Source organism: Lampetra fluviatilis, chromosome 57 (assembly GCF_964198595.1).
Source record: "Lampetra fluviatilis chromosome 57, kcLamFluv1.1, whole genome shotgun sequence".
Lineage (NCBI taxonomy): Eukaryota > Metazoa > Chordata > Hyperoartia > Petromyzontiformes > Petromyzontidae > Lampetra > Lampetra fluviatilis.
This window is the reverse complement of record NC_136331.1, coordinates 4,255,568-4,275,879: the sequence shown is the minus strand read 5'-3', so window position 1 is coordinate 4,275,879 and position 20,312 is coordinate 4,255,568. Positions and strand designations below refer to the sequence as shown.

The 20,312-nt window shown below is 61.2% G+C and overlaps 1 protein-coding gene across 1 annotated transcript in view; it reads left to right on the top strand.

Moving 5' to 3' along the window:
* The window catches only part of MTHFR (methylenetetrahydrofolate reductase), a 34,458-nt gene extending 14,561 nt beyond the window's left edge, over positions 1 to 19,897 (top strand). The window contains exons 2-12 of the mRNA XM_078880336.1: positions 1,072 to 1,562; positions 2,360 to 2,598; positions 6,789 to 6,899; positions 7,918 to 8,111; positions 8,644 to 8,894; positions 10,934 to 11,068; positions 11,350 to 11,530; positions 13,463 to 13,645; positions 14,335 to 14,436; positions 15,455 to 15,574; positions 16,860 to 19,897. Of these exons, the coding sequence (XP_078736462.1) occupies positions 1,228 to 1,562; positions 2,360 to 2,598; positions 6,789 to 6,899; positions 7,918 to 8,111; positions 8,644 to 8,894; positions 10,934 to 11,068; positions 11,350 to 11,530; positions 13,463 to 13,645; positions 14,335 to 14,436; positions 15,455 to 15,574; positions 16,860 to 17,138 (2,130 nt within the window). The 5' untranslated portion in view covers positions 1,072 to 1,227 and the 3' untranslated portion in view covers positions 17,139 to 19,897. The remainder of the gene's footprint in view (positions 1 to 1,071; positions 1,563 to 2,359; positions 2,599 to 6,788; positions 6,900 to 7,917; positions 8,112 to 8,643; positions 8,895 to 10,933; positions 11,069 to 11,349; positions 11,531 to 13,462; positions 13,646 to 14,334; positions 14,437 to 15,454; positions 15,575 to 16,859) is intronic.
* Positions 19,898 to 20,312: the final 415 nt, after the last annotated feature.

Here is a 20,312-nt window from a genome sequence, read left to right as displayed (position 1 = left end):
CCCACTACAACACTGACAATTCGTTACTAGTTCAGCACTAACCGGTTGTATGTTGGAGAGTAAACCCACTACAACATTGACAATTCGTTACTAGTTCAGCACTAACCGGTTGTGTGTTAGAGAGTAAACCCACTAGAACATTGACAATTCGAGTACCGTGAGGTTTCGCCGGTTAGAATTACAACAACAACCAGCATCATCAGGCTGGTGGTTATAGTTGTTGTTGTAACGGTGCTGCTGCTGCTCCCGTTGTTTGGACGTGAATGGAGTCGAGCTTGCCAAACCCGTTGCTGGGACCCACACAGAAGTCGTAGAGTTTGTGTTTATTTTTGAGTAACCGGCAGGTATGGATGCTTGTGTTAGTGCACGCACACACGCACACACGCACACACGCACACACACACACACGCACACACACACACACGCACACACACACACTCACGCACACACACACACTTACACACACACACGCAGTCTCCAGAATCGGTTCCTCTCCACCACTGCGCCCGTCGCCGTGCGTGGCGGCTCGTCCTGACCCTCCGTCTCTCTCCTTGAGCGTCAGACACCGGCTCTTCCTCTCCTCCCCTCCCCTTTCCTCCCCTCTCATCTCCTCTCCTCCCCTCCTCCACTGCTTTCCTCTGCGCCACTTCCTCTCTCTCCCCGTGGTGCAATGTTTGTTGTTGCTGTTTCAAGCACGCGCGTTTTTTTTCTTTCTTCTGGGCGGCGTCGCGTTTTTTTTCTATCTTCTGGGCGGCGTCGCGTTTACTGTTAAAATAAAAAAATAGCTTTTCTCTTCATCCATTTTTTAAATAGCGCATCCAACTATAACCGGTTCCCCTCCTCTCTCTCTCTCGACGCCACCCCGGGGCACCGCCGGGATGCCGCCCGCACCGTGGCCGTCGGTGAACCTCGACGACCCCCCCCCCCGCACCCCCCTCCCCCCCAGGGTGGCGGCCGGAACCCAGCGGCTCCGGCCTCCACGCTGCTGCGAGAGAACCACGACGAGACTCCTTCACTGGCACCCCCCTCGCCATCGTCGATTGTCGCTCTCTGTCTCACCCTCCTCCCCAGATAAGCGAGCGACCCGAAGAAGTGACTGTCCGACCGAGCGAGCGACTCACCGTGCCAGCGAGTGACCGACTGAGCGAGCGTCTGACGGACCGACCGAGCGTCTGACGGACCGACCGAGCGTACCAGCGAACGAGCCGAGAGACGCGTCGCATCGCGATGGCCGACGTAGCCGCCCACGGCGAGCGCCGTGAACCGGCGGCGCTGGCGGTTCCGCAGCAGCAGCAGCCGGCGGCGGCGACGTCCGAGCCGGCGCTGGTGAAACCGCGTGCGGCGACGGTGAACGGAGCCCCGAGCTCACGCCACGACCTCCGCGGCTCCCTCTGCTGCAACTGCCGCTCGTCGTCGGCGTCGGCGTCGGCGTCGCCGGCGTCGTCGTTGCCGGGAGGCGGCGTGCGTCTGCGCGACGCGATGGTGGCGGGCGGCGCTCCGTGGTTCTCTCTCGAGTTCTTCCCGCCCCGGACGGCGGAGGGGTCGGCCAACCTCATCGCCAGGTAACAGAGACAATAACCCCCCCCCACCACCCCCCCCCACCCCCCCTCCACCACCCCACCCCCCGCACCCCCCCCACCACCCCAACCCCCGCACCCCGCACCCCCCCCACCACCCCACCCCCCCACCCCCCCCCCCCACGAACGACGGGGGCTCGACGATTCAGCTCGCGATGGGGTGGTGTGGCCGGCAGCCACCGCCGCCCCCCCCGGCCGCACCCAGGCGTCCCCCCTCTTGAGGCCGAGTCGACCTAGGGGAGGCTCGGAACCGGCTCCGACAATCGTCGCCGGCGGTGGCCGTGAATGGGACATCGGAACTCGGCGGGTTCTTGCCACGGTGCGCTAACCGCTGCGCCGCCGCTCATCGCGCAGAGGCACACGGGGACAGACAAAGATCCCCCGTGTACCGTCGGGAGACTGCCGGGGCAAGTGCTGCTAGCGAGCAGCACCTATGAAGGCCGGCACGGCACACGAGGGGGTGGGTCGCCAACACCACGCCCGGCCGCCTTTGTCTCCCCAGTGACGATGTTTGTACACGTCATACCAGGTACTCATATGAGGCTGAGTCGACCTAGGGGAGGCCCATGATGCGTTCAGGTAATCGCCACCCCTCCGCACCAGGTGAACCTTCAGCTGTTACACGTTTACCACCCCCCCTCCCTGTGCGCCCCCACTGTACCCCCCCATACCCTCCCCACCGTACCCCCCCCCCTCACCATACCCCCGCCCACCGTACTCCCCCCACCGTACCCCCCCACCACCGTACCCCCCCCCCCCGCCCCACCTCCCGCGCCCCCCAGGTTTGACGCGATGGCCCAGGGCGGGCCGCTGTTTGTGGACGTGACGTGGCACCCGGCGGGCAACCCCGGCTCCGACTCCCCCAACTCGTCCATGACCATCGCCAGCACGGCGCTCAACTACTCGGGCCTGGAGACGGTGCTGCACCTCACCTGCACCGGGCAGACGCGCGGCACCGTGCTGCAGCTGCTGCGGCGAGCACGCGCACAGGGACTGCGCAACGTCATGGCGCTGCGCGGAGGTGAGCGGCGGGCGCCGTGACCCACCGCGACACTCCCCTCTGACCCTCCGTGCCCTCTGACCCACCGTGCCCCTCCCCTCTGACCCACCGTGCCCTCTCCCCTCTGACCCTCCGTGCCCTCTGACCCACCGTGCCCCTCCCCTCTGACCCACCGTGCCCTCTGACCCACCGCGCCCTCTCCCCTCTGACCCACGGTGCCCCCTCCCCTCTGACCCACCGTGCCCCTCCCCTCTGACCCACGGTGCCCTCTCCCCTCTGACCCACGGTGCCCTCTCCCCTCTGACCCACCGTGCCCTCTGCTCTGACCCACCGTGCCCTCTCCCCTCTGACCCACCGTGCCCTCTCCCCTCTGACCCACCGCGCCCCTCCCCTCTGACCCACCGTGCCCCTCCCCTCTGACCCACCGTGCCCTCTGCTCTGACCCACCGTGCCCTCTCCCCTCTGACCCACCGTGCCCTCTCCCCTCTGACCCACCGCGCCCCTCCCCTCTGACCCACTGCGCCCCTCCCCTCTGACCCACCGCGCCCTCTGACCCACCGTGCCCCCTCCCCTCTGACCCACCGCGCCCCTCCCCTCTGACCCACCGCGCCCTCTGACCCACCATGCCCCCTCCCCTCTGACCCACCGCGCCCCTCCCCTCTGACCCACCGCGCCCCTCCCCTCTGACCCACCGCGCCCTCTGACCCACCGTGCCCCCTCCCCTCTGACCCACCGTGCCCCTCCCCTCTGACCCACCGCGCCCTCTGACCCACCGTGCCCCCTCCCCTCTGACCCACCGCGCCCCTCCCCTCTGACCCACCGTGCCCCTCCCCTCTGACCCACCGTGCCCCTGCCCTCTGACCCACCGTGCCCTCTGACCCACCGTGCCCCTCCCCTCTGACCCACCGCGCCCTCTGCTCTGACCCACCGTGCCCCTCCCCTCTGACCCATCGCGTCCCTCTGCTCTGACCCACCGTGCCAGCCGCCATAGAGACATTTCCGGAGCTCTCGGGGCATCAGAAGGGGTCGGGGGGTTGGTTGGTGGGGGGGAGCGGTGGGGGGTGGTATAGGTATAGGTGGTGAGGGTGGTGGTTGGGGGGTGGTGATGGTGGTGGTTGGGGGGTGGTGAGGGTGGTAAGGATGGTGAGGGTGGCGAAGGTGGTGGGGTGGTGAGGGTGGTGGTTGGGGGGTGGTGAGGGTGGTGGCGAAGGTGGTGGGGTGGTGAGGGTGGTGGTTGGGGGGTGGTGAGGGTGGTAAGGGTGGTGAGGGTGGCGAAGGTGGTGGGGTGGTGAGGGTGGTGGTTGGGGGGTGGTGAGGGTGGTGGCGAAGGTGGTGGGGTGGTGAGGGTGGTGGTTGGGGGGTGGTGAGGGTGGTAAGGGTGGTGAGGGTGGCGAAGGTGGTGGGGTGGTGAGGGTGGTGGTTGGGGGGTGGTGAGGGTGGTGGCGAAGGTGGTGGGGTGGTGAGGGTGGTGGTTGGGGGGTGGTGAGGGTGGTAAGGGTGGTGAGGGTGGCGAAGGTGGTGGGGTGGTGAGGGTGGTGGTTGGGGGGTGGTGAGGGTGGTGGCGAAGGTGGTGGGGTGGTGAGGGTGGTGGTTGGGGGGTGGTGAGGGTGGTAAGGGTGGTGAGGGTGGCGAAGGTGGTGGGGTGGTGAGGGTGGTGGTTGGGGGGTGGTGAGGGTGGTGGGGGTAATGTGGGTGGTGAGGGTGGGAGCTGCATCCCCACCCACCCCCCTCCTCGGGTTCCAGAAATATTTCCCGGCTGCTTCGTGAGTGTGACGACGGCGGCGGTGGCGGTGGTGGTGGTGGTGGTGGTGGGGGTGGTGGTGTTGGCGGTGGTGGTGGTGGCGGTGGTGGTGGTGGTGGTGGGGGTGGCAGAGTTGCGGTGGTGGTGGTGGTGGTGGGGGTGGCAGAGTTTCCGTGTTGATGGTGGTGGTGGTGGTAGAGTTTCCGTGTTGATGGCGGTGGTGGTGGTAGAGTTTCCGTGTTGATGGTGGCGGTGGTGGTGGTGGTAGAGTTTCCGTGTTGATGGTGGCGGTGGTGAGGGTGGTTGAGTTTCCGTGTTGATGGTGGTGGTGGTGGTGGTAGAGTTTCCGTGTTGATGGTGGTGGTGGTGGTAGAGTTTCCGTGTTGATGGTGGCGGTGGTGGTGGTGGTAGAGTTTCCGTGTTGATGGTGGTGGTGGTGGTAGAGTTTCCGTGTTGATGGTGGTGGTGGTGGTAGAGTTTCCGTGTTGATGGTGGTGGTGGTGGTAGAGTTTCCGTGTTGATGGTGGTGGTGGTGGTAGAGTTTCCGTGTTGATGGTGGCGGTGGTGGTGGTGGTAGAGTTTCCGTGTTGATGGTGGCGGCTGCGGCTGCGATCTCCGAGCAGCGTGGACGCTCGCCAAGTCTGTACAAGAGTCCTGCCGGCACCGCCGCTGGTGCAGCGAACTCGCCACGGCGCTCGTGCCAGGCTGGGTGCACCGCGAGGCGGTCGCGTGACGTGTCGAAGGCTCTCGCCTTTTTCGCACCTCCGATAAGCTCGATTTTCTACGTACGGTGCCACGTACGTACATTCCAACTTGTAAACTGAACAGTGTTTTGGTTTCACCAGGGTAAGGCCCCACTGAGCTATGTAGCGCTTTTTTTTCAGAAGCAAACGAAAGCTCAATAAAGTGGCTGGGCATGCGGACATTTATAGCAGCAGTTAAACAATCTAAAGACTCGAAAACGCCCGGCGCTCCGCTCGTTGTTGCGAGCGTCACTCCTATGCCCCTCCACTGCCCGGTAGCGTCCTTCACGAGCCTTCTCCTCCTCCACGCACACCTACTCGCAAGACGAGGCGAAGATCCCCCGTGTAGCCCCAACAGACTGCTGCTAGCAAAAGTGGCACCCTTTTGCCAGTGTCAAAGTGTGAAAAAATAACAATAGGTTTTACCCTTGGTGGAAATTAAACAGGAGATTTTAAAATGTTCAAACACCAAATATGCCAGCACCACGCCCGGCCACCTTTGTCTCCCCAGTGGTGATGTTTACTACACACGCACACGGCACCAGGTAACTCGTTTGAGGCCGAGTTGACCTAGGGGAGGCCCAGGGCCGGTTCAGATAATCGTCACCAGCGTTAGCCGTGAGCGGGAATCCATCTCGGGGTCGGCGGGTTCGTAGCGTCAGCGTAGCGCGAACCCACTACACTGCCGCTCAATCTCCACACACACACACCTACACACACACCCACACACACCTACACACACACACACACCTACACACACATACACACACCCACACACCCACACACACCCACACACACCTACACACACACACCTACAACAACAACAACCGCCATTCGCCACTAAGTGATGGTGACGTCACCACGACGCTTGCGCCAGGCCCAGTGCACCTTGAGGCCACGTGAAGTGTCGAACGCCCGCTGGCGGGAGGTCACGGGGCAGACACCTACACACACACCTACACACACACCTACACACACACCCACACACACACCTACACACACACACAGATACTCACGTGCAAAGATACACACCGACGCAATGACACCCTGACACACGGACACACTGACGACGCGCACACACACACCTACACACCTACACGCACACACCTACACGCACACACCTACACACACACACACCTACACGCACACACCTACACGCACACACCTACACACACACCTACACACACACCTACACACACCTACACGCACACACCTACACACACACCTACACGCACACCCACACGCACACCCACACGCACACACCTACACGCACACACCTACACGCACACACCTACACGCACACACCTACACGCACACACCTACACGCACACACCTACACGCACACACCTACACGCACACACCTACACGCACACACGCACACACACACACCTAGATACACCTACACACACACACACACACCTACACACACACACACCTACACACACACACCTCTACACACCTATAGAAAGATCCCCCGTATAGCCTTAACAGACTTTTGGGGCAAGTGCTGTTATCGAGCACCTATGAAGGCCGCTGCACGCACACAGCCTGGGCCGTGGCAGAGACAACCCACCTCCGACCACAACTCCGCACAGACTGATTCGCGAATCCGTACGCCGCGCTGCGCCAACAAACACCGGTGCGCTGTGCCGCTCGCTCGTGGCACTTGCCCTGACGGTCGCTGAAGGCTATCGGGGTGTGGGGGGACCTTTGTCTCTTGTGTGCAGACCCCTTGGGGGAGGAGTGGGTCCCGCAGTGCGACGGCCTCAATTACGCCGCCGAGCTCGTAGGCCTCATCCGCTCCGAGTTCGGGGACGAGTTCGACATCGGGGTGGCGGGTACCACGCTCACCCGCTCGCTCGCCCGCTCACTCACTCGCTCACACCGCTCACTCGCTCACGCCCGCTCGCTCGCCCGCTCACTCACTCACTCACTCACCCGCTCACTCGCTCACCCAATCACTCGCCCACCCACTCACTCACTTGGTTGCTCACTCACCCGCTCGCTCACCCGCTCACTCACTCACCCGCTCGCCCACCCACTCGCTCGCTCGGTTGCTCACTCACCCGCTCACTCACCCGCTAACTCGCTTACCCAATCACTCGCCCGCCCACCCACTCACCCGCTCACTCGCTCACCCAATCACTCGCTCACTCGCTCACCCAATCGCTCGCCCGCCCACCCACTCACTCGCTCGGTTGCTCACTCACCCGCTCACTCACCCGCTAACTCATTCGCTCGCTCAATCACCCCCCAACTCATTCACGCACCCAATCACTCGCCCATTCTCTCGCCAACTCGCCCACGAACTCGCTCACTTACCCACCCACTCACCCACTCACTCACTCGCATGCAGGCACACACACACACACCCACTTGTAATCGCACTCTGTACACTTCTTAAAGTGCTTGTGAATCTGGGAGCGGTAGCGCGCGTAGCTACGTACCCAGTGACCTGAGTTCAATTCCTGGTCATGGACCTTCCCCTAGGTCGACTCGGCCTCGAATGCCTACCTGATGCCTTGTGTGTAAACATTGCCACTGGGGGAGACAAAGGCGGCCGGGCGTGGTTCTAGCCACCCACCCACCCCCTCCTCGTGTGCTGGTCCGGCCTTCAATGGGGCCGATCGCTAACAGCACTTGCCCCTAACGGCGTATCTAGGCTACACACGGGGGGGTGAATCTTTGTCTTTGTGTGCTTGCTAACAGCACTTGCCCCTAACGGCGTGTCGAGGCCACACACGGGGCGGCGGGGAACCTTTGTCTTTGTGTGCTCGCTAACAGCACTTGCCCCTATCGGCGTGTCGAGGCTACACACGGGGCGGCGGGGAACCTTTGTCTCTGTGTGGGCCCCAGGCTACCCGAGCGGCCACCCCGAGTGCGCCAGCTACGAGCTGGACTTGTTGCACCTCAAGGCCAAGGTGGACGCCGGGGCCGACTTCGTGGTGACGCAGCTCTTCTTCAGCGCCGACGTCTTCCTGCGCTTCCTCGCCGACTGCCGTCGCGTCGGCATCACCTGCCCCGTCATCCCCGGCATCTTCCCCATACAGGTGAGTGGGGGGGGGGGGCCCCCGACCCAGTGGTTCTTCTACTCCGCGTGGTTTAGCGGTCGGTTGGGCTGTCCGTGTCCGTGTGTCCCCTGGACGGTGGGTCGGTCGGTTGGTCCGCTCCGTCAGCTCTCTCGGCCGCGTTGACCCAACGGCGCCCCCCACCCCTCCTCCCACACCTCCTCCCCCCACGCCCCTCTCCCCCCCCCCCTCCCCCACCCCCCCCTCCCCCCACTCCCCCCTCCTCCATCCCCCACTCCCCCCCTCATCCCCCCCTTTACCCCCACTCCCTTCCCCCCCCCCCTCCTCCACCCCCCACTCTGCCCCTCCCCCCCATTCCACCCCTCCCCCCACACCTCCACCCCACTTCCCCACCCCCCCTCCCCCCTCCTCCCCCCCTTTCCCCCCACACCTCCTCCCCCCACGCCACTCCTCCACCCCCATTCCACCCCTCCCCCCACACCTCCACTCCCCCCCACCCCCCTCCCCCACCCCCCCTCCCCCCCCCCTCCCCCACGGGGCGGCGTGCATGCAGGGCTACCACTCGCTGCGCCAGCTGGTGAAGCTGTCCAAGCTGAGCGTGCCGGAGGAGCTGCTGGCGCTGATCGAGCCGATCCGGCACGACGACGCCGCCATCCAGCGCCTGGGCGTGCGCCGCTGCGCCGAGATGTGCCGGGCCCTGCTGGCGTCGGGCGCCGTGCCGGGACTCCACTTCTACACCCTGAACCGCGCCGCCGCCACCGTGGACGTGCTCAAGCAGCTGGGCCTGTGGGCCGAGGAGCCCAGGCGAGTGCACGCACGCACGCACACGCGTGCACGCACGCACGTGCACGCACGTGCATGCACACACACACATGCGCACGCATGCACGCACATAGATACGCGCACGCATGCACGCACGTAGATACACGTGCACATACACGTGCACATACACGCACGTACACGCATGTGCACGCACGTGCACGCTTGCCCATGCAAGCACATGCACGCGCACGCACGAACATGCACGTGCACGCTCACATATGCGCGCACATACACGCACGCACATACACAAACACGCTCGCGTACGCATACACACATACGCACACACACAGACATACATACGCACACGCACGTACGCACACACGCACACGTACATACACACACGCACACGTACATACGCACATGCAGACACACGCACACAGACAAAGATTTCCCGTGTAGCCTAAACAGACTGTAGGGGTAAGTGTTAGCGAGCACCTATAAAGGCCGAAACAGTACACGAGGGGGTGGGTGGCCAGCACTATGCCCGGCCGCCTTTGTCTCCCCGGTGGCAATGTCAGATAATCGTCGCCGGTGTTGGCCGTGAGCGGGAATCGAACTCGGCTCGCCGGGTTCGTAGCGCAGCGTAGCGCTGACCGCTACCACCGCCGCTCCCCTACGCGCGCACACAGACAAAGGTCCCCCGTATAGCCCTGAACCCTCTCCCGTACCCGAGACGTCTTGCCGGTCTGCAGGCTGTGTGTGGGTGGGTGTGTGGGTGTGTGTGGGTGTGTGGTTGTGTGGTTGTGTGGCTCTGTGGCTGTGTGGGTGTGTGGCTGTGTGGCTGTGTGGTTGTGTGGTTGTGTGGGTGTGTGTGGCTGTGTGGTTGTGTGGGTGTGTGGTTGTGTGGGTGTGTGGGTGTGTGGTTGAGTGGCTGTGTGGCTGTGTGGCTGTGTGTGGGTGTGTGGCTGTGTGTGGGTGTGTGGCTGTGTGGTTGAGTGGCTGTGTGGCTGTGTGTGGGTGTGTGGCTGTGTGTGGCTGTGTGGCTGTGTGTGGGTGTGTGGCTGTGTGGCTGTGTGGGTGTGTGGCTGTGTGGCTGTGTGGCTGTGTGGCTGTGTGGCTGTGTGGCTGTGTGGCTGTGTGTGGCTGTATGGCTGTGTGTGGCTGTGTGGGTGTGTGGTTGTGTGGCTGTGTGTGTGGCTGTGTGTGTGGCTGTGTGTGTGGCTGTGTGTGTGGCTGAGTGTGTGGCTGTGTGGCTGTGTGGGTGTGTGGGTGTGGCTGTGTGTGTGGCTGTGTGTGTGGCTGTGTGGCTGGCTGTGTGGCTGTGTGGCTGTGTGGCTGTGTGGCTGTGTGGCTGTGGCTGTGTGGCTGTGGCTGTGTGGCTGTGGCTGTGTGGCTGTGGCTGTGTGGCTGTGGCTGCGTGGGTGTCCCCGTTCGCCGCCGAATCTCGGAACGCGCGAGCGGGTCTGCGTTTACAATCTATTGAGAGAGAGAGAGGGGGCGTAGTAGCCGACAGCCGGCACCAATCCGCGCCACGTGCAGCGCCGTCCCCGCGCATGGCCTGGTGGGAACCTCGGTAGTGGTGAGGTTATTTTAATTCGGTTTAGTGCACGTGCGCGTGTACGTGTGTACGTGTGTGTGTGCGAAAAACTGCTGACGTACGTCAATGGAACGGGATCGGGTTAACAGGCTAGCGGGGTCAGGGGGCGTGTTGCTGTTGATGAGCAGCAGCAGCAGCAGCAGCAGCTGCCTCTGAAGGCACACGACGGTGAGTGTGTCCATCGGCAGGCCGCCTTGTAAACTGTTAAACTGTAAACAGTTATTTGTTTAGCGTGGTTAAGTCCCCACTGCCGCGGCTGCGTCGCTCTTTTTTTCAGAAGCCCCCCCCCCCCCCCTCCTCCGGCCATCGCGAGCGTTGGGTCGACGAGGTGGCTTCATCGCTTCAGCGTCGACCGCGAGGAATGCGTGACGACGTTCGATCTCGAAAAACGAGTCTCGAGGCTTTGCTGACGGTGACGACGAATCACCGGGGTGCTCTGCTGCCCCCCCTCCTCGCCCCCCCCCTCGCCCCCCCCCGTCTCCAGGCGCCCGTTGCCGTGGGCGCCCAGCCGTAACCCGTGGCGACGCGAAGAGGACGTCCGCCCCATCTTCTGGGCGACGCGGCCCAAGAGCTACATCCACCGCACGCAGACCTGGGACGAGTTCCCCAACGGGCGCTGGTGCGGAGAGACACACGCGGGGACAGCGAGAGGGGGACACGGGGACAGAGGGAGGGGGACACGGGGACAGAGTGTGACACCAGGGGAGAGGTCGTGGGGAGCCGTGAGGAATCAAGGCGACCCACGTGGGCGGGGGGGGGGGCTGTAGAGGCTTGGCGACATTCATCTTCTGATCTTCGTTTGAACTCACGGTCGCCTCTCTCTGCGCCTGACCGAGTGCGTTGTGTCCCTGATGCTCTCCTTCTCTGCTCCCACCCCCCTCCCCTCCCCCGTGTGCTCAGGGGGAACTCGTCGTCGCCGGCGTTTGGCGACCTCACGGACTACTACCTCTTCTACCTGAAGAGCCGCTACTCGCGCGCCCAGCTGCTGGACATGTGGGGCCACGAGGTGACGAGCGCGGAACACGTGCGCGACGTGTTCACCTGCTACATCACGGGGGAGCCCAGCCGCTCCGGGAAGCAGGTGACGCACGCAGACACACACACGCAGACACAGACACACACGCAGACACGCACACGCACACAGACTCACACGCAGACTCACACACACACACACGCAGACTCACACACACACACACGCAGACTCACACACACACACACGCAGACTCACACACACACACACGCAGACTCACACACACACACACGCAGACTCACACACACACACACGCAGACTCACACACACACACACGCAGACTCACACACACACACGTGCGCGACGTGTTCACCTGCTACATCACGGGGGAGCCCAGCCGCTCCGGGAAGCAGGTGACGCACGCAGACACACACACACAGACACACACACGCAGACACAGACACACACGCAGACACGCACACGCACACAGACTCACACACACACACACGCAGACTCACACACACACGCACGCAGACTCACACACACACACGTGCGTGACGTGTTCACCTGCTACATCACGGGGGAGCCCAGCCGCTCTGGGAAGCAGGTGACGCACGCGGACACACGCACACAGACACACACACTCAGACACACGCAGACTCGCACACACACACACGCAGACTCACACACACACGCACGCAGACTCACACACACACACGTGCGTGACGTGTTCACCTGCTACATCACGGGGGAGCCCAGCCGCTCCGGGAAGCAGGTGACGCACGCGGACACACGCACACAGACACACACACGCAGACACAGACACACACGCAGACACGCACACGCACACAGACTCACACGCAGACTCACACACACACACACGTGCGCGACGTGTTCACCTGCTACATCACGGGGGAGCCCAGCCGCTCTGGGAAGCAGGTGACGCACGCGGACACACGCACACAGACACACACACTCAGACACACGCAGACTCGCACACGCACACAGACTCACACGCAGACTCACACACACACACACGTGCGCGACGTGTTCACCTGCTACATCACGGGGGAGCCCAGCCGCTCCGGGAAGCAGGTGACGCACGCAGACACACACACACAGACACACACACGCGGACACACACACAGACACTCACACGCAGACACACGCAGACTCGCACACACGCAGACACGCACACACAGACACTCACACGCAGACTCACGCAGACTCGCACACACACACGCAGACACACAGACACTCACACGCAGACTCACACAGACTCGCACACACGCAGACACGCACACACAGACACTCACACGCAGACTCACGCAGACTCGCACACACACACGCAGACACACAGACACGCAGACACACACATAGACTCACACACACGCAGACACACACGCAAACTCGCGCAGACTCGCACACACACACGCAGACACACACACAGACTCACACACACACACGCAGACACACACACAGACTCACACACACACACAGACAATCACACGCAGACTCACGCAGACTCGCACACACGCACGCAGACTCGCACGCAGACTCGCACGCAGACACACACTCACGCAGACTCGCACACACGCAGACTCGCACGCACACACACACGCAGACACACACAGACTCACACACACACACACACAGACTCACACACACACGCAGACTCACACACACGCAGACTCACACACACGCAGACTCACACACATGCAGACTCACACACACGCAGACTCACACACACGCAGACTCGCACACACGCAGACTCACACACACGCAGACTCACACACACGCAGACTCACACACACGCAGACTCACACACACGCAGACTCACACACACGCAGACTCACACACACACGCAGACTCACACGCATACTCACACGCAGACTCGCACACACACGCAGACACACACACACACAGACACACACACACACACATACACGAAGACACACACACACACACGCAGACACTCACACACTCACACACACAGACACACCCAGCCGCTAAACCGCGGTGACGCCGCCGCCGCCGCTGCAGGTGCTGTGCATGCCGTGGAACGACGAGCCGCTGGCGGCCGAGTCGTCCTTGCTGATCGAGCACCTGGCCGGCCTGAACCGCCGCGGGGTTCTCACCATCAACTCGCAGCCTCGCGCCAACGCGCGGCCCTCCACGGACCCCGCACTCGGCTGGGGCCCGCCCGGCGGATACGTCTTCCAGAAGGTGGGGAAGCCGTCTGGGGGGTGGGTGGGTGGAGGTGGGGGGGGTGTCCGTCGCGGGGGAGGGCGGCCGTGGGGGTGGGCAGCCGTGGGGGGTGGGCAGCCGTGGGGGCGGGGCAGCTGTGGGGGGGGGCAGCTGTGGGGGGGGGGGCAGCTGTGGGGGGGGGGCAGCTGTGGGGGGGGGGCAGCTGTGGGGGGGGGGCAGCTGTGGGGGGGGGCAGCTGTGGGGGGGGGCAGCTGTGGGGGGGGGCAGCTGTGGGGGGGGGGGCAGCTGTGTGGGGGGGGCAGCTGTGGGGGGGGGCAGCTGTGGGGGGGGGCAGCTGTGGGGGGGGGCAGCTGTGGGGGGGGGGCAGCTGTGGGGGGGGGGCAGCTGTGGGGGGGGCAGCTGTGGGGGGGGGGCAGCTGTGGGGGGGGGCAGCTGTGGGGGGGGGCAGCTGTGGGGGGGGGGGCAGCGGTGGGGGGGGGGCAGCTGTGGGGGGGGGGCAGCTGTGGGGGGGGGCAGCTGTGGGGGGGGGGGCAGCTGTGGGGGGGGGCAGCTGTGGGGGGGGGGCAGCTGTGGGGGGGGGCAGCTGTGTCTCTGTGTCTCTGTGTCTCTGTGTCTCTGTGTCTCTGTATCTCTGTGTCTCTGTATCTCTGTGTCTCTGTATCTCTGTGTCTCTGTGTGTCTCTGTGTCTCTGTGCGTGCTGCTGCAGGCGTACCTCGAGTTCTTCGCCTCCCCTGAGCTGGTGTCGGCGCTGCTGGAGGTGCTGCCGCAATACGAGCCGCGCGTCAACTACCACATCATCAACCAGCAGGTACCTCGTCATCGTCGTCGTCATCATCGTCGTCATCTTTGTTGTCATCATCGTTGTCGTCATCATCATCATCATCGTCATCATCGTCGTCGTCGTCATCGTCATCGTCGTCGTCGTCGTGGTCGTCGTCGTCGTCATCATCGTTATCATCAACCAGCAGTTACATCGTCGTCATCATCCACCCTCTCGTGCGCCATACCGGCCTTAAAACTCCGCCTTGTAAACTATAAAACTAGTTTTTTTAATTTTACCGGTTAAGGCCGCACTAAGCTGTGTAGCTCTTTTACAGCAGCGACCTGAGTGGCTTTCATCATCCTCACGTGGACATTCATAGCAGCCAAATACCCTAAACGCACGTTCGTTAAAGACTTAAAAGGTGCGTGCTTAACCACACCTGCCCCAACGTTCTCTGCAGGCTATGTGGGGGACCTTTGCCTCTATCTGCGTGCGTGTACCTGTCTGTTGTGTGTGTGCGTGCGTGTGTACGTGTGCGCATGTGTGTACGTGTGTGTACGTGTGCGCATGTCTGTATGTGTGCGGATGCGTGTGTGTGTATGTACCTGTCTGTTGTGTGTGTGCGTGTGTGTGTACGTGTGCGCGCGTCTATATGTGTGCGGATGCGTGTGTCAGTGTGTGTGTGTGTTCATAGGTGCTCGCTAACAGCACTTGCCCCTACAGTCTGTTAAAGCTATACGGGGGATCTTTGTTTTTGTGTGTGAGCGGTGGTGGTGCGGTTAGCGCGCTGCGCTACGAACCTGGCCAACCGAGTTCGATTCCCGCTCACGGCCAACACCAGTGATGATTATATGAACCGGTTCTGGGCCTCCCCTAAGTCGACTCGGCCTCAAATGAGTACCTGGTGCGGTGCGTAAAAACATCGCTGCTTGGGAGACAAAGGCGGCGTGGCGCTGGCCACCCGCCCCCTTGTGTACCGTTCTGGCCTTCATAGGTGCTCGCTAACAGCACTTGCCCCTACACTCTGTTAAGGCTACACGGGGATCTTTGTCTGTGTGTGCAGGGCGAGGCGATGACGAACGCCCCGGATCTGCGGCCGAACGCGGTCACCTGGGGAATCTTCCCCGGCAGGGAAATCATCCAGCCCACTGTGGTCGACCCCATCAGCTTCACGTACTGGAAGGTGCGTGTGTGTGTGTGCGCACGTGCGTGTGTGCGCGCGTGCGCGTGTGTGTGCGCGCACGTGTGTGTGTATGGGAGCAGCGGTAGTGTAGCGGTTAGCGCGCTGCGCTACGAACCCGGCGACCCGATTTCGATTCCTGCTCACGGCCAACACCAGTGATGATTATTTGAACCGGTCCTGGGCCTCCCCTAGGTCGACTCAGCCTCAAGGCGGTCGGGCGTGGCGCTGGCCACCCACCCCCTCGTGTACCGTTGCGGCCTTCATAGGTCCTCGCTAACAGCACTTGCCCCTACAGTCTGTTAAGGCTATATGGGGGATCTTTGTGTATGGGGGGGGAGCGGTAGTGTAGCGGTTAGCGTGCTGCGCTACGAACCCGGCGACCCGAGTTCGATTCCCGCTCACGGCCAACACCGGTGACGATTATCTAAACCGGTCCTGGGCCTCCCCTAGGTCGACTCGGCCTCAAATTAGTACCTGGTGGCGGTGTGTAAACATCGCCACTAGGAGGCGACACAGGGAGTCTTTGTCTTGTATACAGACGCGGGCGACCTGCATCTTTGCTTGCTCGCTAACAGCACTTGCCCCACCAGTCCGTAGAGACTACACGGGGGACCTGCGTCTTTGCTTGCTCGCTAACAGCACTTGCCCCACCAGTCCGTAGAGACTACACGGGGGACCTGCGTCTTTGCTTGCTCGCTAACAGCACCTGCCCCACCAGTCCGTAGAGACTACACGGGGGACCTGCGTCTTTGCTTGCTCGCTAACAGCACTTGCCCCACCAGTCCGTCGAGGCTACACGGTGGACCTGCGTCTTTGCTTGCTCGCTAACAGCACTTGCCCCACCAGTCCGTGGAGACTACACGGGGGACCTGCGTCTTTGCTTGCTCGCTAACAGCACTTGCCCCACCAGTCCGTAGAGACTACACGGGGGACCTGCGTCTTTGCTTGTGCGCGCTAACAGCACTTGCCCCACCAGTCCGTCGAGGCTACACGGTGGACCTGCGTCTTTGCTTGCTCGCTAACAGCACTTGCCCCACCAGTCCGTGGAGACTACACGGGGGACCTGCGTCTTTGCTTGCTCGCTAACAGCACTTGCCCCACCAGTCCGTAGAGACTACACGGGGGACCTGCGTCTTTGCTTGCTCGCTAACAGCACTTGCCCCACCAGTCTGTCGAGGTTACACGGTGGACCTGCGTCTTTGCTCGCTCGCTAACAGCACTTGCCCCACCAGTCCGTGGAGACTACACGGGGGACCTGCGTCTTTGCTTGTGCGCGCGTGTTCAGGACGAGGCGTTTGGGCTGTGGGTCCACCACTGGGCCGCGCTCTACCCGCCCGAGTCGCCCTCCCGCGCCTTCCTGTCGGGCGTCGCCGCCTCCCACCACCTCGTCAACCTCGTCGACAACGAGTTCCCGCTGCACAGCTGCCTCTGGAACCTGCTGGAGGATGTGCTGGCGCTCGCAGAGGCGCGGAAGGACGGGCGGCCGGTGGTCCCGGCGGCGGCGGTGGTGGCGGTGACGCCGGCGGTGACGCCGACGGGCGCCGTCGACTGCCCCGACCAGTAGCGACGCGCCGGGGACTGAGTGATGCGCCCAGTGTCTCTCCTCGCGTGATGACAACAACAACAACAACGACGATGACGATGATAAAGATGATGGTTTGCGCACCGCGCGCTGAGTCGACGTAGCGGATTGCTTGACGTAGACCCTCGGCAAAAAAACTAAAAATTAACCCTTAAAAACAAAGTTTTTCACTCTAAATCCTTTATATGCGTGGCGGCTAGAGTCCTCTCGTCCTCTGGCTTGAGATGGCTGCCACCTATGGGTCAGATGATTGTCTGCCAGCATTAAGCAATTGGTAATTAAATATTTAAAAAAAAATTCCCTAAACAGTGTAAAATTTTGGAGAAAAAATTTTCACGAAAATTAATTGTCACGCACAACGAGTCTGTGTGGAAAATGTCAGCTCGATTGGATCACGGGAAGTGGGTTAAAAAACGACCGAAAGATTTGCACGGTCGCAAGCAAGCAAGCAAGCACGCAAGCACGCAAGCGAACTTAATATAAAGGATTAAAAAACAGCTCGCGATCGTGATTTGTTGTTGAACGCGTGAGGAGGCTGTGCAGGCATTAATCAAGACAACGTCGTCGTGGAGTTTGTGTGTCCAAGTAGTCTTTTTATCGTAAGTTTAGCACTAAGTTGTCGGCAATTTGTAGGTTGATCAAGATACTGTGAAATTGTTTTGTTTTTCTTACAGCACTAATTCAACTAAAGAGCAACGCATTTGTACTCCGCTCTCAGCGGTGTGTACGGTGAACTTCTCTCGCACCGCACGTAGCCAACTGCCGCTAATCGGGAGGAGGCACCGGCGGGAACTAAAACTAAAACGCGAAAAGGCGCCTCTAAAGAAGTGAGTTTGTCAGTCTCGACGATTATTGTTTTTAAAAGTACCGTAACTCCCAGCGGCTTCCTGATATTCGGCATGGAAGGAGCGTTCCAGACGGCCCCGAATCGGCGCATCCGAAAGCGCGGTGATTGCCGTCCTCGTTCGAAAGCCGCCGCCGCTACGAGGGGCGGTGACCGGAGCTCGCGTGGAGACGGGTTCGCTCGCGCTCCTTGACGAGGCTTGCGGGGGGGGGGGGGGGCATTGCGGTATCAACTCTGGCGAGCACTTGGCGTGTGAAATGAGTGGCGACCTCGTAACGTGTTCGGTTTAACGCGCGGTAGGCTTTTCGCGACCAACATCGCGTAAATATGAAAGTGCGTCGGATTACGGAGAAGATTCGTCGCTCCCCCCCCTCTTTACCACGGTGCGAAAGAAGTTCGGCTACGTACGTACGCGCGTGCGGGCGGCTCGCCCCCCCCGCGAACGCGAAGAATCCCTCCCACCCGTGGTGTGCGTGCCCTTGGCGGCGGAATGTGGACGTTAGGTTGTTGACGTGGTGCTAATTACGCCTGGACCGCCGGGAACGCTGTCGTTTACTTACAGCAACAGCAGCAACAAAAAAATCAAAGATGCATTTTGAACCTTTGATGCAGACCTAGGCAAGGGATTGTAATTTTTTTTTTCTAACCGGGCCTGGTCTTTTTTATCTGCTTGCACGTGCGGTTGATGACTCTCGACGCTCGTGCGTGTTCCGTGTGTTCATATCCCAGTCGCGAGCTCCTCGGGCGCCTGCAATGCATATCAGTGTTAAGGGAACGGCTCGCCAAAGTAGACGACGCAGAACTACTTCTGAGTTCCCTCGGCGGGGGTGGGGGTCGCACGCAGTGTGAACGTGTCAAGTATCGGCCGTGCGACGAATGTGATTAACCCCGTCCGTTCCTGGCCCTGCTTGGCCCTGAACCAGATTCGAATGCCTTTTGACGGTAAACTAAGCTACGGATTATTTTTTATTTCACCAGGTAAGACCCGCCGAGTTATGTAGTTGTTTTTTTTAGGCGCTTTACCTGGCATTTCACAAATGATAGCTCCTACGAGAAGCGGCTTATTGTCGCGTGGAAATCTATAGCAGCAGCCAAATGCTCTAAACGCGTGACGTTGATTCTGAATGTTGTCTTATTGGGAAGCCAGCAGCTTCTGTGCTCAATGGGCTTTACTCGGGGAAATCAATTTCCGATTCTGTAGCACTGTGTCGGCTTTGGCTCCGTCTCGACAAATTGCCAGTGGAAAATCAACCTGTACCGTGCAGGCGCTGGCCTGACTCGGCTCAGGTGTGCCAGTGGAAAACCTTCCCGTGCCTTTCAGGCGCTGCCCTGGCTCGGCTCAGGTGTGCCAGTGGAAAACCCATCCGTACTGTGTGGGCCCTGCCCTGGCTCGGCTCAGGTGTGCCAGTGGAAAACCCATCCATACCGTGCGGGCCCTGCTCTAGCTCGGCTCAGGTGTGCCAGTGGAAAACCCATCCGTACTGTGTGGGCCCTGCCCTGGCTCGGCTCGAGTGTGATGATGGAAAACCCTCCTGTACCGTGCGGGCCCTGCTCTAGCTCGTCTCAGGTGTGCCAGTGGAAAAAGGGGAAATTAGTCGCGCGACTTTAATCCTCGGTTGGGCGGTGCTCCAAGCAGAAGGGCTAACAGCCGCCGTTCGCCACTCATGAGAGAGAGCAAGGGGAAGCCATGGAGTCGAGCCATGGGCGGCATCTGGTTTACAGATTTGCCACCCGGCCATGATGACAACGACGGCGATGATGAGGATGACGATCGTTTTTGAAATATGCCGTCGCGTGTATCGGAAAAACATAAACTAATATAATAACACTGACGTGCTAGTTGTTGTTGGTGGTGGTGGTGGTGGTGTTGCGTGGTGTGTGTTTTCCTGGGTGCGTGCGCGTTAATAAATGGTGCCCCTTCGCGTGCGAGTCACAGAGCAGCACGGCGGCGACTAGTTTACCATGGAAGTCCAGTTCACCATGGGAGTTTAGTTTACCATGGAAGTCCAGTTCACCATGGGAGTTTAGTTTACCATGGAAGTCCAGTTCACCATGGAAGTCCAGTTCACCATGGGAGTTTAGTTTACCATGGAAGTCCAGATTAGCGTGGAAGTTCCAGTTCAGCATGGGAGTTCAGTTCACCATGAACAGGGGTCAGCAACCTGGCTCTTTAAGGGCTGTTTCGTCACGTTATTTATCAAGCACCCACCGTGTCTCGTATTCCACCACAATGCACCATTGGCGGCTCTTGAAATATTGAAGGTTTTTCTTTTTTGCCGAATTCGAAAAAAAACTGCGTTTTAATCTTGTGT